We start from the raw sequence: 13,714 nt of genomic DNA on the forward strand, positions 1-13,714 counted from the left end.
CCGGGTTCGACTCGGAATCGAACCCGGGTCTCCCCGCTTCATAGTCGATTGCTCTAACCACTACACCACCCGACGCCACAAACTTTCTTCCAACACACTTAAACTTTATTCCAACACACAATTATACAGGGATCAAATTTTCAGCGACCACTGTCGCCTTCATCAGGATAATTAATGACCAATCACTTCACAACGTGATCTTGCGAGAATTACGGTTTACAAACACGTGACCTTATTCACACGAGATTTTACTGATACGTGACGTAAGCAATTGATCAATTGGTCATTAATTATCCTGATGAAGGCAACAGTGGTCGCTGAAAATTTGATCCCTGTATAATTGTGTGTTGGAATAAAGTTAAACCTTTTACTAGAGCATGTTTTCATACATACGGAGTCACAACTCGCATGGGTTCCCATCCCCAATTTTGGATATACCCGTACATACTAAAAGAGGTCCTAATATTATTGCCGTATGGGAGGGAGCGTCAGAGTGAGCTACGAATTTTTTCTCAAGCGTTGGTTACCTTTAGGCCACACCGATTTAATTTCATGGATGACATCCGCGCGCGCATTGATTTTCGAGTGTTATAAAAAAAAAGAGATCACGTCCTCCGAGGCTCTTGCCTGGCTCTAGGCCTTGGTAGTTAGCGACAATACGGAGGTGGTAACTCTTGGGGATGGCACCCAGGCTACCAAAGCTCCACGACTCAAGAACTCAGTACATAAAGCGCCGATTCATAAATTCCGCAAAAAGTCGCTGTCGTAATCTCCACTTTGTGCTGCAGCAAATTCACAATACCAGCTTTGTATTCCTGTGGTTTAGTAACATTTTTATTTTGGGCCGGAAGTTTTTTTATTCGCCCGCACGCACTAGTTTAGGGGTCTTCAGAGTATGTCATCCATAAATTTAACTCGGTGTGGCCTTAGATGTAATTAATTGTGTTATTTTTTATTCTATATCATTATACAATTAATGTCTCGAGTTTGTAAAAACAGCAACTTAAAGAGTTAACGATAGGATCACATTTCAGAAACCGTTACCGAACGTAACTTGCACATTCTAATATATATTTGGATATAAGCAATGCCACTTCAATCTTCTAGCAATTTAAACTCTACCATAATGCACAATTAGTCTACTCACACGGCGCATGTTCTATAATAGATATTTTGTGCTGAACCCCAGCTAAAATAAAGCCAATTGATTTTGTGTGAAAGAGACTCTAACAAAAGCGGAAAGTTCAAAGCTACACAATCCATTGTCCAGGTGTCACAAGTTAAAGAGCGGGCGGGTGCTGAGTGGATTTCTTCATTCCATGGGAGGCAGCCGATGTGCACTACGGTTTCCCATTGTCTTGGTCTGTGTGAGAATCGGTATCATAAGAACATTTATAGATCGTTCGTTGAAATGAAATATTCTTGATTTTGATACGACTAAATCATGCCACAAAAACTTTATCTGTTTATTGGATTGGCTGTTCGGCACACTCAGCGGTTGCCCTGGTGACAAGAAATTACAATAATATATAGATTAAATATTAATAATGTGGGAAGCTGAAAATGGTAACGGGATTGTGGTGCATGATCATGAAATGCTTTAATATCTACAAGGTTTAAGTTTAGAGTAAGTAGTGTTAATTGCAATGTTACGCCAATAAAAGTTTACTATAAACCTTAGCATGAAAGTTCATCTGAGTTGGTAAATTACATTATGAAAAACTTAAACTTTTCTCTAACTCAAAATTTGACTCATCAGAAATTTTCGACTGAATCACCCTGGTGAGTCAAATTTTGAGTTGGAGAAAAGTTTAAGCTTTTCATAATACTATATACCTTGTTTGGGCCTGTCTCTTTCAGGGCCTTCAGGGGGACTTGCGGTGCTTGTGGTGCCTCGGTTGGCAGCTCAGGACGAACCCCCGGGTTCTGTTTTAGCTCTACGAGGCCACTTGTTCTTTCGGTATACATATTGGTGAACTCGATGTTTTCATCTGAGATGCGGGGTGGCCTTCAGATAAAAAGAATGCGGAATTAGGAGCTATTCTCGTTTTTTTAAGATGATGATAATAATAATAATAATAATAATAATAATAATAATAATAATAATAATAATAATAATAATAATAATAATAATAATAATAATAATAATAATAATAATAATAATAATAATAATAATAATAATAATAATAATAATAATAATAATAATAATAATAATAATAATAATAATAATAATAATAATCAAGACAAATCACAACAATCAAATAATACACATAATACACATATTTGTTCCAAGGATCTATACGGCAGCCATTCGGCGCCAGGTGACCTCAATACGACTTTCCCCAACCAAAGTTAGGTGCCCATTCACACCTGGGTGGAGTGAGGAAATTCGTGTAAAGTGCCTTTCCCAAGGGCACAACGTCGGGGCGCATGTTCAGACATGTCCCGGGTACGACTCGGAATCGAACCCGGGTCTCCCGGTTCATAGTCGAACACTGTAACGACTACACCACCCGACGCGGTAATTTAGCCTCGCATCAGGTCAGCACTGCCTTATAAATTCTTAATTCCTTTTGAAGCCACGAACGCCCTTTGTGGCGATATGTTATACACTGGATAAATAAATGAACGAAAATGAAATGAAACGTGCAATTGTAACTTGACGACCATCAACATGTGTGTTTTGACAATAACGAGAAACTGCAGGTAGGAACCAATATCGGGACCCCATTCTTAACTCACAACTGAGACAACGATTTATACAGAGATTCAAATCAAATCAAATCTTTATTGAATATCAACATGGCAGACGTGCCGAAGTGCTTCGGGCACGTCTGAATTGCATTGGCATTTTACAATTATACAACATACAAACATCATCACAATAGATTAAAATCATCATTTAAAGATCAACATCATAAGAACACGTAGTTTAAAATAGTAACAATTTCAGTTTAAAATACAATATATATATACATGTCTAATACACATCACAAGTCTTTTACGGCTTTCACAATGAAGTAGTTTTTGTGTCTGTCCGATCGGCTTAATGGAAGCTTAAACTGATTGCTGTTCTTCCTAAGATTATATACAGTGTTCTCTCTTGGTGGGATAAAGTCACTGCGCAGGGGTTGGTGGGATCTTGTAGAATCCGTTTTAGTTCTCCGTTTTAGATTTAGAGAGAAACAGAGATACAGAATCATAACTAGTACTTACTCAATTTTATACTTGTCCTTCTTCGATGCGTAACGCATGGCCCAAATAACGACGACAGCAATGGTGACACCAAGACACAGGACAGTGATGAGCGCGATCTGCCATGGTGGCATGGATTGCGAGGCGTACGGCCAAGTTGATGATCCACAATCACAGAGGAAGTCGTTAGGGAGGTCGACACACGTGAAGTTCTGCGGACAGGGGTTGGAGGAACATTCGTCAAAGTCGCTCTCGCAGTACCTTCCGTAGTAACCGTACTGGCATGCACATTCGATTATGATTATTTCCACATACCTGGAACCTTTCTTGTGTTTGCAGCATGGCGTTGTTGGTGACAGTAATGATGATGTAATAGTCGTGGCACTGGGTTCCCTCTGAGATGTTCATCTTGTTTTTGTCCGGTGAAAACTCGTAGTTGCGGAAGTAACACTCCTCATCTTTGGGGATGCAGGTGCAGAATGGAGGAGTACACTCGGGATGGATAGTCTGTGAACGTAAGACAAGTTCATATGTTCGCAATGAAGCATTGGTAGAGAAACTTTGGTGTACATACTAACGTGATCGGAAGCTATATAATAGAATATGGTTTCAAACTTTGTAAAAGGATTTTGCTCACTGATGGCCTCCTGACGGCGACTTGCCCCTCCCCATGGACGACTGTCGGGTCTGCCATGTCGTGTAACTCCCAGTGGATGTTATGAAGGCCGCTGTGGTCATCGTAGGCGGTAAAAACGACTCTGCAGTGGCATAATTTTGGACTAATTACCCAGAGTCAAATTACAAATATGGTATAAAAGGTAGCAAAATCAACGAAGCTAGGTAGGCATTCAATCGGTCTCGTAAGACCATGAAGAAAAAATCTTCTACCTCACGTACTTATTCTTTGTACAAAAGAATCAACAAAAGGCACGATTTATAATTAAGGGTTAATGTCCCGCCCCGAGGTGAATATGGTGTGATAAAGCCTTGTCAGTTGCTATAATCACCGAATAAAGCCATCGAGTGAGCGACAATGGTTTGCTCCGGGCCGTGCTTTATTGTGCAACAAAGCACACTTGTGAGAATAAACCACACCTGGCAATATTTGTATCATGCTAACTGTGACATTATGGCGTCATAATCAATATGGAATTGGGGCTTCTGATTGGTCAACGCCACCTGGCTATATGATAAAAACAATTAACCCTAAACAGTACACCTGGGGTCCGCGCGGACCCCAGCACTATATAGTCTGTAATATCTTTTTTGTTTCTAAAGATTTTTTCTGAAATTTTAGGTAATTGTTACCCACAAAGTTGTCTTTCAATACAGTGCAGAAAACTCCGTTTCTACCATTTATTAAAAAAATTATATCTGATTTTCTTTTGGGGTCCGCGCGGACCCCAGCCTGCTTTCGATCATAATGGATACACTGGCGTTCTTATACATTACCTTATTTCCGTTTTTATATGTTTTTATGCACTCATCGTATGTCTACCAAGTTTTCAGAGAATGGTGTAGTAATAGAATTAAATTTTAATAACTTTGGTGTAATTATGACGTCATATGATGTCAGAGCTAATAATATAGTCCGCCATATTGGATTTTGACCAATGACGTCATCAAATTAGCATATTCTATGCATATTAAATGATTTAACTTATATTTAATTATGTAAGATGTTATTAATGTTAGAAAAGAAGTGTAATTTAATATAAAACTCAGAAAATTTTTATGTTTAAACCAAAATTACTTCTATTTTCAAAAAAATAGCCCGTTGCCATGGCAACACAAAAAAACATCAACTTACTAGTATTAAACTAATATGAACTTTTTTCCAGAGACATTTTAGGAAAGGTCTCCAAATTTGATACTTCTAGCGCAAGCCGTTTTGCCGCTATCTGAGATCAAAGTTGGGCCTCAAAAGCCCCTTCAGTCTGAAATGGGTTTAAAAATCGGGTATTTGTTCTTGTCTTCTTTTCTTCACCAAAAAATAGAAAAAGTTCAAAATGTATGATTTTTGTATGTAATGTGGACACAGAGGTTCCCACATCAGTTTGCAAAACAATTGAGCTGGTAGCATGTTGATAATTTCTAAAAATTAGCAAAAAACTGTTCTGGGGTCTGCGCGGACCCCAGGTGTACAGATTAATCAGTCCGGGAAGGTGTACTGTTGAGGGTTAACGACTATTTACTAACATATCATGTTTAATACCATCATAGAATGAATTTGAATTTTTGAAGAAAAAAAATTACTTACGTCATCTTATCAAGATCTTGTGAGTGATGTACTGCCGAAGTGTTTACTCCGCCACGTGACAGAAATATGTCCTCTATCACAGGAGGAGACGAGTCCACGTGAATGGTGACGTAGTCGTCAGCAAAGTTGCTCATGACGTCATAAGCACGAACCCAGAAACGGACCGTGTCTCCGTCTTCTCTAGGGACGTCACGACTCTGTCTTTGTAACTGGAAACATATTGATATGACTTGACATGTATTAAGCTCCAAATAAAGCAGTATTCTGAGAGGTTTATTTTTTTATATTTTTTTTATTCCAACATGTAATCACCAGACATGGTGACGACACACTCAAGTTTTTTCAACTTATATTAATGCCGCCACCAACACAGGGGACAAATACATGACAGGACAATACTCATTTTCACCTGAGCTAAGTGAGGAAAGCCGTGTAAAGTGCCTTTCCCAAGGGCACAAGATCGGTGGCATGTCAGGACTCGAACCCGGGACTCTAAGTTCCGAGTCGCGCACTCTGCCGCCACGCCACACGATCCCACGTGTTTATTTTACATTGCAGAGGCTGAGAAATGATAATTATTAAATCATCCTGCCACGACTACGGTAAGTTCGATCAAGATCAACATTAAATATGTTCCGGAAAAAAATGTCAATTGCAATAACTGTTTTGTAGCTATATCAATTCAATTCTTGTTTTTGAGGGAATAACAGTTTTTATCGTTGTATGCTTAATTACCAAATCTTACATGACGATAACAATCGTTTAAGGAGTCTCGCATGCGAGTAGAATTATCACGAAGTTCGATGTCTCATCTGGCACAGCGTCATAGAAAGAGGCGGAAATCGTACTACGCTGTAAAAAGAAATACGGAATTAACATATACGTATATCATAGCCCTATAGTTTGAGGCATGAAACCTGGGATCTTTTAAATTTACCGTCATATCTGTGACGTTCTGCCAGTTTCCCGGCGGGCTGCTGAGACTCCTCCCGCCCTGATGGTCCACAGCCCAGTCTGTCTGGAACAGCAGGATGGTGTTCACGTTCGGGATGGCTTCACGGGACCGGGTAGCTGGGGGCTGGCCTGAGAATAACAACGTAGTGCTGTTAATGTCTGTCAGTTAGCTGGTCCCTTCGGTATAAACTTGAGTCAAGTACAAGAGGACGTACGTTGTATAATAGTTTAACTGGCAGGAGATGGTGCTGGCGTTTAGTAAACCTAAAAATTGACGAAAGAAAAAAATACCGTCCTTACCGTCTCTAAATCCAACTGAAATATAGCAGGAAGTATTTTCCATATTTCAGTTATCCCTATTTTTTAGTTAAGAATGAGATAACTGTGATGTAAACCCAAAGACCACGAAGACAATATGGTCCATCATTACCAGTAAGTTCTTCGTAACCAGGCAGGATGGGCGAAGGATGTTCTTCTATGGCGTTTAGAAACTTGTTGTGTTTGTGTAGTTCGTTGCAGAAGTGGTCCGGCCACGAAATAGTCACCTGAAGGGAAGATTATGTAACATATAAGCATGCTGTAGGAAACTCTGAAAATTGGCAAATTGGCACTACACAATACTATGTCACCTGTGGTCCATTTCCCATGGCGTCCTGCAGGTTGGTTTGCCACACCCTTCCGGTGACGTTAGAGGCTGACTCCGCCCACATGGGATGGTGCCCGGATGTGTCAGCCTGAACTGTACTGTTGTCGTCATAGATGAGGAACCTCCGTGTGATGACGAAGTTCCCGTCATTCGGCCCGCAGCCGTCATCAACAGTCAGTACTATACTGTACACCCCTGTGATGAAGTGGAAACGTCTGTCATTAACCCTAAACAGTACACCTGGGGTCCGCGCGGACCCCAGCACTATATATGATGTAATATTTTTTTTGTTTCTAAAGATTTTTTTCTGAAATTTCAGGTAATTGTTACCCACGAAGTTGTCTCTCAATACAGTGCAGGAAACCCAGTTTCACCCATTCTTAAAAATTTTTATATCTGATTTTCTTTTGGGGTCCGCGCGGACCCCAGGTGTACAGATTAGTCAGTCCGGGAAGGTGTACTGTTGAGGGTTAAAATGTTGTGAGTTGTGGCAAAGATAAAAATGACACATTGCCACGTTATATATCACTGTCACGTTACTGCCATGGTACTATCGCTTTACTGTCATGTTAATGTCACCTTACATCTGGTATTGTCATAAATAATGGACAACAGCCATTGAATTTAGATTATATAATATCATCAAGGCCATGCTATATTTTTGTTAATAGGTGTGAGGTATAAATGTGTCCTTCATGATAGACAAAGTTTAAATAATTGTTTCAGTTATTGCACAGAACCCACACATTGCACTCATACATACAATAAAAAGATCATTTTAGACTTTTTTCTTATTTGAGTAATATTAGTTATCGCACCTGGTTCTGTAAGGTGAATGTTGGCTTGACTTGTGGCCGCTCCAACCGTGCCTGTCTGTCCGGGTACAGGAGACAGTCCTCTCATCCCCAGCACGTCCCCGAACGGCCGGAGTTTGAACACCTCGTACTCGTACTCTCCAATCCCCGAGTCGTCATCTCTCCAGCCGGACCAGCGCAGGGTGATGTCACCCTGGGGGTTATGAAGATGATATACAGTGGATGGATGAAGACATTGTGAATTTTTGCCCCACTGGGTTAAATACAGGTCACATATTGACAATCATATATTAACTTCTAGTATACTCTAGTGCATTCAACTTCCTCTCGTTTTTTTAGTAATAGTAGAAATATAGAAGGCTGTATGATTAGTTAGAGTTCGTTTGTCGAAAGCTACATAAATTTATCTTTACTATTCAAATATTTAAAGTGGGGGAATTGCACTTAACACATAATTGAAAAGAATGCTTCTATCGCTATCATACAAAGGTAAATTTACTTCTACTCTACCTAAACCACAATAAAACATTTAAATGAGAACTTTATTGCACGACAATTGTAGCAGGTACAATGTTTAAAAATACGGACATGATGGAAGCTGATCTAGTATCATTGCTAAGGCCACACCAAGTAAATTTTATGGATGACGTCCACGCGCGCATTGATTTTGGCCTGTTCCTAGAAAAAAAAAAAACAAGAAATTCCGCTTCCTGTAACTATGACCAAAGAGTGACGACACTGCCGCAATTTTGTGCTTTGTTTCTGCAGGCCTGCAAAAATGTGATGAAAGAAACAGGACAGGACGACAACTGCTGTTCCACCTCATTTATTGCTGTTTTGACGATGAATAAAAGACTTCTTGCTTGTTACACTGTGTCACCTCATTCAATTTGTGTCCTAACATTTGTCGTCTCTTAGTATATTTCTAATCTAGGCATCTTGTTTTTTAGGGCCCTTCTTGTTTTTTTTCGCCCTCTCGCATTAGATTTAGGGTCTCCAAAGGACGTCATCCATAAAATTAACTTGGTGTGGCCTAATTGCTAATACATGTATCTAACAATTATGAAAAGCTAATATACCTTCATGGATAATTGAAAGTTAAGACACTATGACAACTAGTAAGCAGTATAACTCTATATGCGGAGGAAAGATGAATATATATTGGTCAATAGAATTAGGCATTATATGAACAGGGCATGATAAAACACACATTTACTTATATGTTTAGCCTTTTTGTTAAGATAAGGCTTTCATTGGGTAGAGAATATGATGATCTGACATAGTCCATGCAAAGGAGGCTCTTATTTACGAAATCATTTAGTAAAAATGTATATTTCGTCAACCGGAAGAGTTAAGATCGCCTGGCAATGGTATGAGGTCGGGGAACTCTTGCTATAAGTCCATTCATTCAAATCAATCATTAAGTAAAATTCTTTCTCGATATCTTGATTCACAAAAGAAATTAGATTTGCTATGTTGACTGCAATATGAGTGGTGGTTTCAAGCATATCAAAACGAGTAAAACACCATCAACTTACGTTTTTGGTAATCGCTTGACCCCTCTCCAACATAACATCAGTACAGTTTCCTCTGGTTGAACAGTGGTAGGGATCGTGGAAGTCAAACGTGAAATGCGCGCTGTGGGATACCTCCCGTCCGGTGTAGTAGTGGGTGCGGATCGGGGTCCAACTGTAGTCGTAGTTGTTAAGTTTGACATACCCACCGTTTGTCGCCTTTGTTGTAAAGTGCAACCTATACAACGAAGAAACACACATTGTTACACATCATATGTTTACCTAGGCAGTAATGTTATTATATATTATTGAAGTTTATTGCAAATTCATGCCCGGGGGGCTAATTGCAGATTACAAACATAACAGAACAATGAAACGTAGTATAAAATAACTAAAATCTACATGATAAGGTAGTTGTCTAAAGCTATAGCTATGTCTAAAACTATGTCTAAGGGGTTTGTCCCACCTTTTTTAGCGTATTAATATATACATGTACATGTAATACGTGTTGTATACATGTATGTACACTATACAATAATGATGGTTTCTCTCTTTCTTTTCATTGCGATATCGATAAAACAAGCAGTTGGTATTTTGAAAACTATCACTAGATACGCCAAAAAGCAGTTACTCAAGCAACTGGATATGATTTTGAAAACGTCTGACGTTTCAGCTAGTATCCACTAGCTTTCGTCAGTGACTGAGAGACCAGAGGGGAAAACAGGTTTATAAGCACAACCTATTGATTGATATGCAAATAAAGTGAAGACAATTTTTTTTGGAAGTCGAAAAAGGAACAAAAGTCAGACAAGTCAAGACAAGATGATGCAAATTAGTCTGAAAGCTCCTGTTATACAGAACAGGAGCTTAAGTGTCGTCTGTCCTGTTGAGGGTGGGGTTGTACATTCTTTCATACCTCAAACTGCATATCACTAGATAGCCTAGTACGTACCTGTCCCCATGCTGTGGTTCCTCTGGAATCATGACGTTCTCAGTACAGTTTTGCATGGCCGTGTTTGGCGAATTCGGGCTATTCCACTTGCACGTCAAGGTCCCCGTCTGAATAGTTGTATTGCCTAACGATTCAATGGTACGTGGAATAATGGTAAACGTCATTGCTGCTAAAATGGCCAAACACGATCCAATCATCAATCACAAACATAATTTTGAAAAAAAGCTCCATACTACGTATATGCAGATGTTTTAATGAATTCTAGATGGAAAACCGCAGGAAAAATGTACCGAATCAGCAGTTGACTTTATCCACACGTTTATACAATACCTCTCTCCATTCGCCAATCCGCCGAAGCCGCGATGACCCCTATACTGTAACTATTGATGTAGTACTGAGTAGACGGCATCGATGGTTGGAACGAAGTCTCCCATTCGGCCTAGTGTATAACACAGTATTGCAGTTTAACTGCAACATTTGCTTCAATATTGGCACTACTTTTAGTGGGGCCGGCTGGAATAACGACAGAGCGTTCGGCTCGGAACCAAGAGGCCCCGGGTTGAATGCCACTGATCTTTGCCCTTGTAAAAGGCACTTTAAACGTCTTTTCTGACTTCATTCTGGTGAAAATGAGTATGTCTATTGTCCGATCATGCGTTTGTCGTCTGCGTTAGTGGCGGCGTAAAATAAGTTGAAGAAGAGTGTGTCGTCTCTGCACGTGGGAAAAGAATAACCTTATAATGAAAAATAGTTAAAATTAAAGACTTACTATAGGTCTATAGAAGTACTTGAATTCTGAATTACAGAAGCATTCTTGTCCACAGCCCCAAATTGTACCCAAAATTCTAATTAAAGCGTCCTTGTAAGATTAGATGTTTCCTAACATGGGAAGAGTGTATTTTTGTCCAAACATCTTTGTTTATTAAATAATGCCTATCACATTTGACTACTCTCATGCACTGTCTTTATACAGTTCACAGTGATGAGGTAAATCTGATCTTCAGAATTCATACAAATTAAGAAATACCTCAAACTGCATATTTGATGCAGTTAACCGAAGGTTTGTCCAGGATGTGGATGTAGCTGTCGCAGTCCTGCAGTCAGCCTCCACTGTGTCCTTCTCAGTACCGTTCTCAATCCGTTTTATTTTCCCCAGGCAATATTGCATGGTAGGTGGGATACTAACTACAGAATTGAACATATTTATGAAAATTGGTAAACTGCAATAATTTTTTTTTCATAAAATACATCCTGTCATGTTGACGATCAGCTTTGCTAGATGTAATCAAAGGTAAACCGACATTATTTGTTAATGCAAGATTTTGTTTACAGAAGGCAGTACTGGTACAGGAGGTAAAGGACCCTTCACACTTAGTGAGAATCAAAAGGAATCAAATTGCGCATAGAACCGGGCAGAACAACGAATTGTTAAAATCGTGCAATCCTAGTCATATCCACAACCCAAGTCGAAACCCTAGTCATATCCCTGTACACTTGGGGAGAAAAGAGCCAGAATTAAATGCCATCATGATTGTTTGCATATAAACCTCGCTATTTCAAGTGCATTGTTAAAAAAAGTGCTTTATTCCAAATATTAGGGCGAGTTCGCTTCTCCCTCGATTGCGATCAGAATGTTTTGAACGCTGTTCAATATATTAGCAATATTTAGAATGCTGCCATACTCAAGTTGGAATACACTCCAATCAGTTTCTGTGAGCGTTGAAAGAGACAATGCTTCGCTTACTTGTCAAACAGTTTTGACCACCGAAATTTGCAGCACATCTACACGAGCCCGGGCGGTTGGAAGATCCACAGCTTCCAGGGTAGCAGAAGATGCGTCGCCACGAACACAGCTCTGGAATAAGGTGAAATACAGGCAATGTGAAATGTTGACTAAGAGTCACCATGCTGCTTTGATTTGTTTTTTTTTGTGCATTTTAAAATAAAAGAAATATAGTTTCTTTTGTCATATAAAAACAATATTGGTTTTCCTGTTCCTTTTATGATTGTAAAGTTCATCTATCCCATACTAGCCACCCAATCTTGTGTTAGTTGTAATAGAATTATGAAAGCGAAAAGGTCTATTACCAAGTACAACACACCTGCAGTTCAAAAGAGAGATGTTACGAGGTTTACACTTCGATGTAAATATCACTTCTTCTTGGATAAAAAAATACTATCCATTTAAAAAAAAACTACTAAACTAAACGCTCTGTTGCAGTAAGAACAAGGGCGGTGTTTAAAAAACACACCGGCGACGTGAGTATTTTAATAATATAATAGTATAAATTTGTAACCCTTTTGATATAGCTTGAGTAAAAGGAATTTTTCTTATAACGGATTGTTGTTTTAGTACTACTAGTATTTTAAAACACCGTATTGTATGTAGGAAGTTGTATTGTTTGTTTTTGAGGGTGCTAATATGATGCATGCATCAACGAATGAAATGTGTACCCTGAGCTGTAACTCACATTCGTATGGATTTATGTTTGATTATTTAGGAAGTACGTGAGTAAGGTATAGTTATTAGGAAAGAATGGTATCTGACGCAAGTATTACCAAATAAGGATGAAATTTTTAATAGGTATTGCCATATATGATAGACACGCCACGTGTACACTGAGTGGGTCTCCACCAGAAAGCAGACCGGGCGCTCGTCCAAGGTTCCCCAGATATCTGGCGTCTCCATATTCCACCTAACATGTCTGACTTTCCTCAGCGCCTTCACAAATTCACGGAGGCGTTGAAGGGACTTGTGCAGAGCTACCCCAAGGTCACAGTATGGGACCACAGACGTCTGTGGAGACACAACCCAAACTACTTTGCGCCTGCCGGCCTACACTTGTCCGATCTGGGAAACCTCCAGTATACAAGAGTGTCCGCGGTGCTTTAGACCGCCAGCTAAAGCACATTTAAAACGTGTTCGCTTGTCCCTTGTGAACCCCTTTCCTTTCTCATTCCGACACAATTTGTGCCCGATTGGCTGGTTCCCCCTTTTCGTTCGCACACGCACGTGGTCTTGGTTTCTTTCACGCAGCTAGGCGTGTTTCGGCCGGGTTTTTGACATGAGACACATGTTAATATATTTGAGACAATCTCTATCCTACATCATGCCTCGCACGTGTTGATACTATGGTTTGTGATACAACAGAATAAAAGGTTGCATATCTCGCCAAACAAGAAATGTCTCTTCTGTTTATTGTGTTAGATTGCACTATATAACTAACGGTGACCTGGCCCGATAAAAGGCGTAACGTAAACAACCGGAGCTCAGTCTGACGTAAACCTTCGTGGTGTTCACATCGCGGAGAGCTCCGCTGCGTAATACTTCAATATCTAAGGCCCATTGCCCCACCACATTCAGAGCAACAAGTATGG

At 39.7% G+C, this 13,714-nt stretch overlaps 1 protein-coding gene across 1 annotated transcript; it reads right to left on the minus strand.

Moving 5' to 3' along the window:
• Positions 1-300: 300 nt before the first annotated feature.
• LOC109487674 lies at positions 301-11,508 on the minus strand. Its single transcript, XM_019791673.1, has 14 exons — positions 11,364-11,508; positions 10,667-10,775; positions 10,337-10,460; positions 9,409-9,622; positions 7,874-8,063; positions 7,039-7,250; positions 6,840-6,954; positions 6,393-6,538; positions 5,456-5,664; positions 3,833-3,953; positions 3,511-3,702; positions 3,217-3,407; positions 1,837-2,008; positions 301-1,363 (listed from the first exon to the last, which is right to left on the minus strand). The coding sequence occupies exons 1-14, from the start codon at positions 11,502-11,504 to the stop codon at positions 1,313-1,315; spliced, it is 2,187 nt and encodes a 728-aa protein (XP_019647232.1). The 5' UTR covers positions 11,505-11,508; the 3' UTR covers positions 301-1,312.
• Between the last annotated feature and the right edge of the window lie 2,206 nt (positions 11,509-13,714).

The sequence above is a fragment of the Branchiostoma belcheri genome, unplaced genomic scaffold (genome assembly GCF_001625305.1).
Source record: "Branchiostoma belcheri isolate BF01 breed outbred unplaced genomic scaffold, Haploidv18h27 scaffold9, whole genome shotgun sequence".
Taxonomy (NCBI): domain Eukaryota; kingdom Metazoa; phylum Chordata; class Leptocardii; order Amphioxiformes; family Branchiostomatidae; genus Branchiostoma; species Branchiostoma belcheri.

What these genes read in the sequence shown, in the direction of transcription:
- LOC109487674 (XM_019791673.1), bottom strand. Translation starts at nt 11,504, where the DNA reads ATGCAATATTGCCTGGGGAAAATAAAACGGATTGAGAACGGTACTGAG. An exon ending in GGATTGGCGAATGGAGAGAG is followed by an intron (nt 10,461 to 10,666) that starts GTATTGTATAAA and finishes TTGAATCGTTAG; the next exon opens with GCAATACAACTATTCAGACG. An exon ending in CCATGGGAAATGGACCACAG is followed by an intron (nt 6,955 to 7,038) that starts GTGACATAGTAT and finishes TCTTCCCTTCAG; the next exon opens with GTGACTATTTCGTGGCCGGA.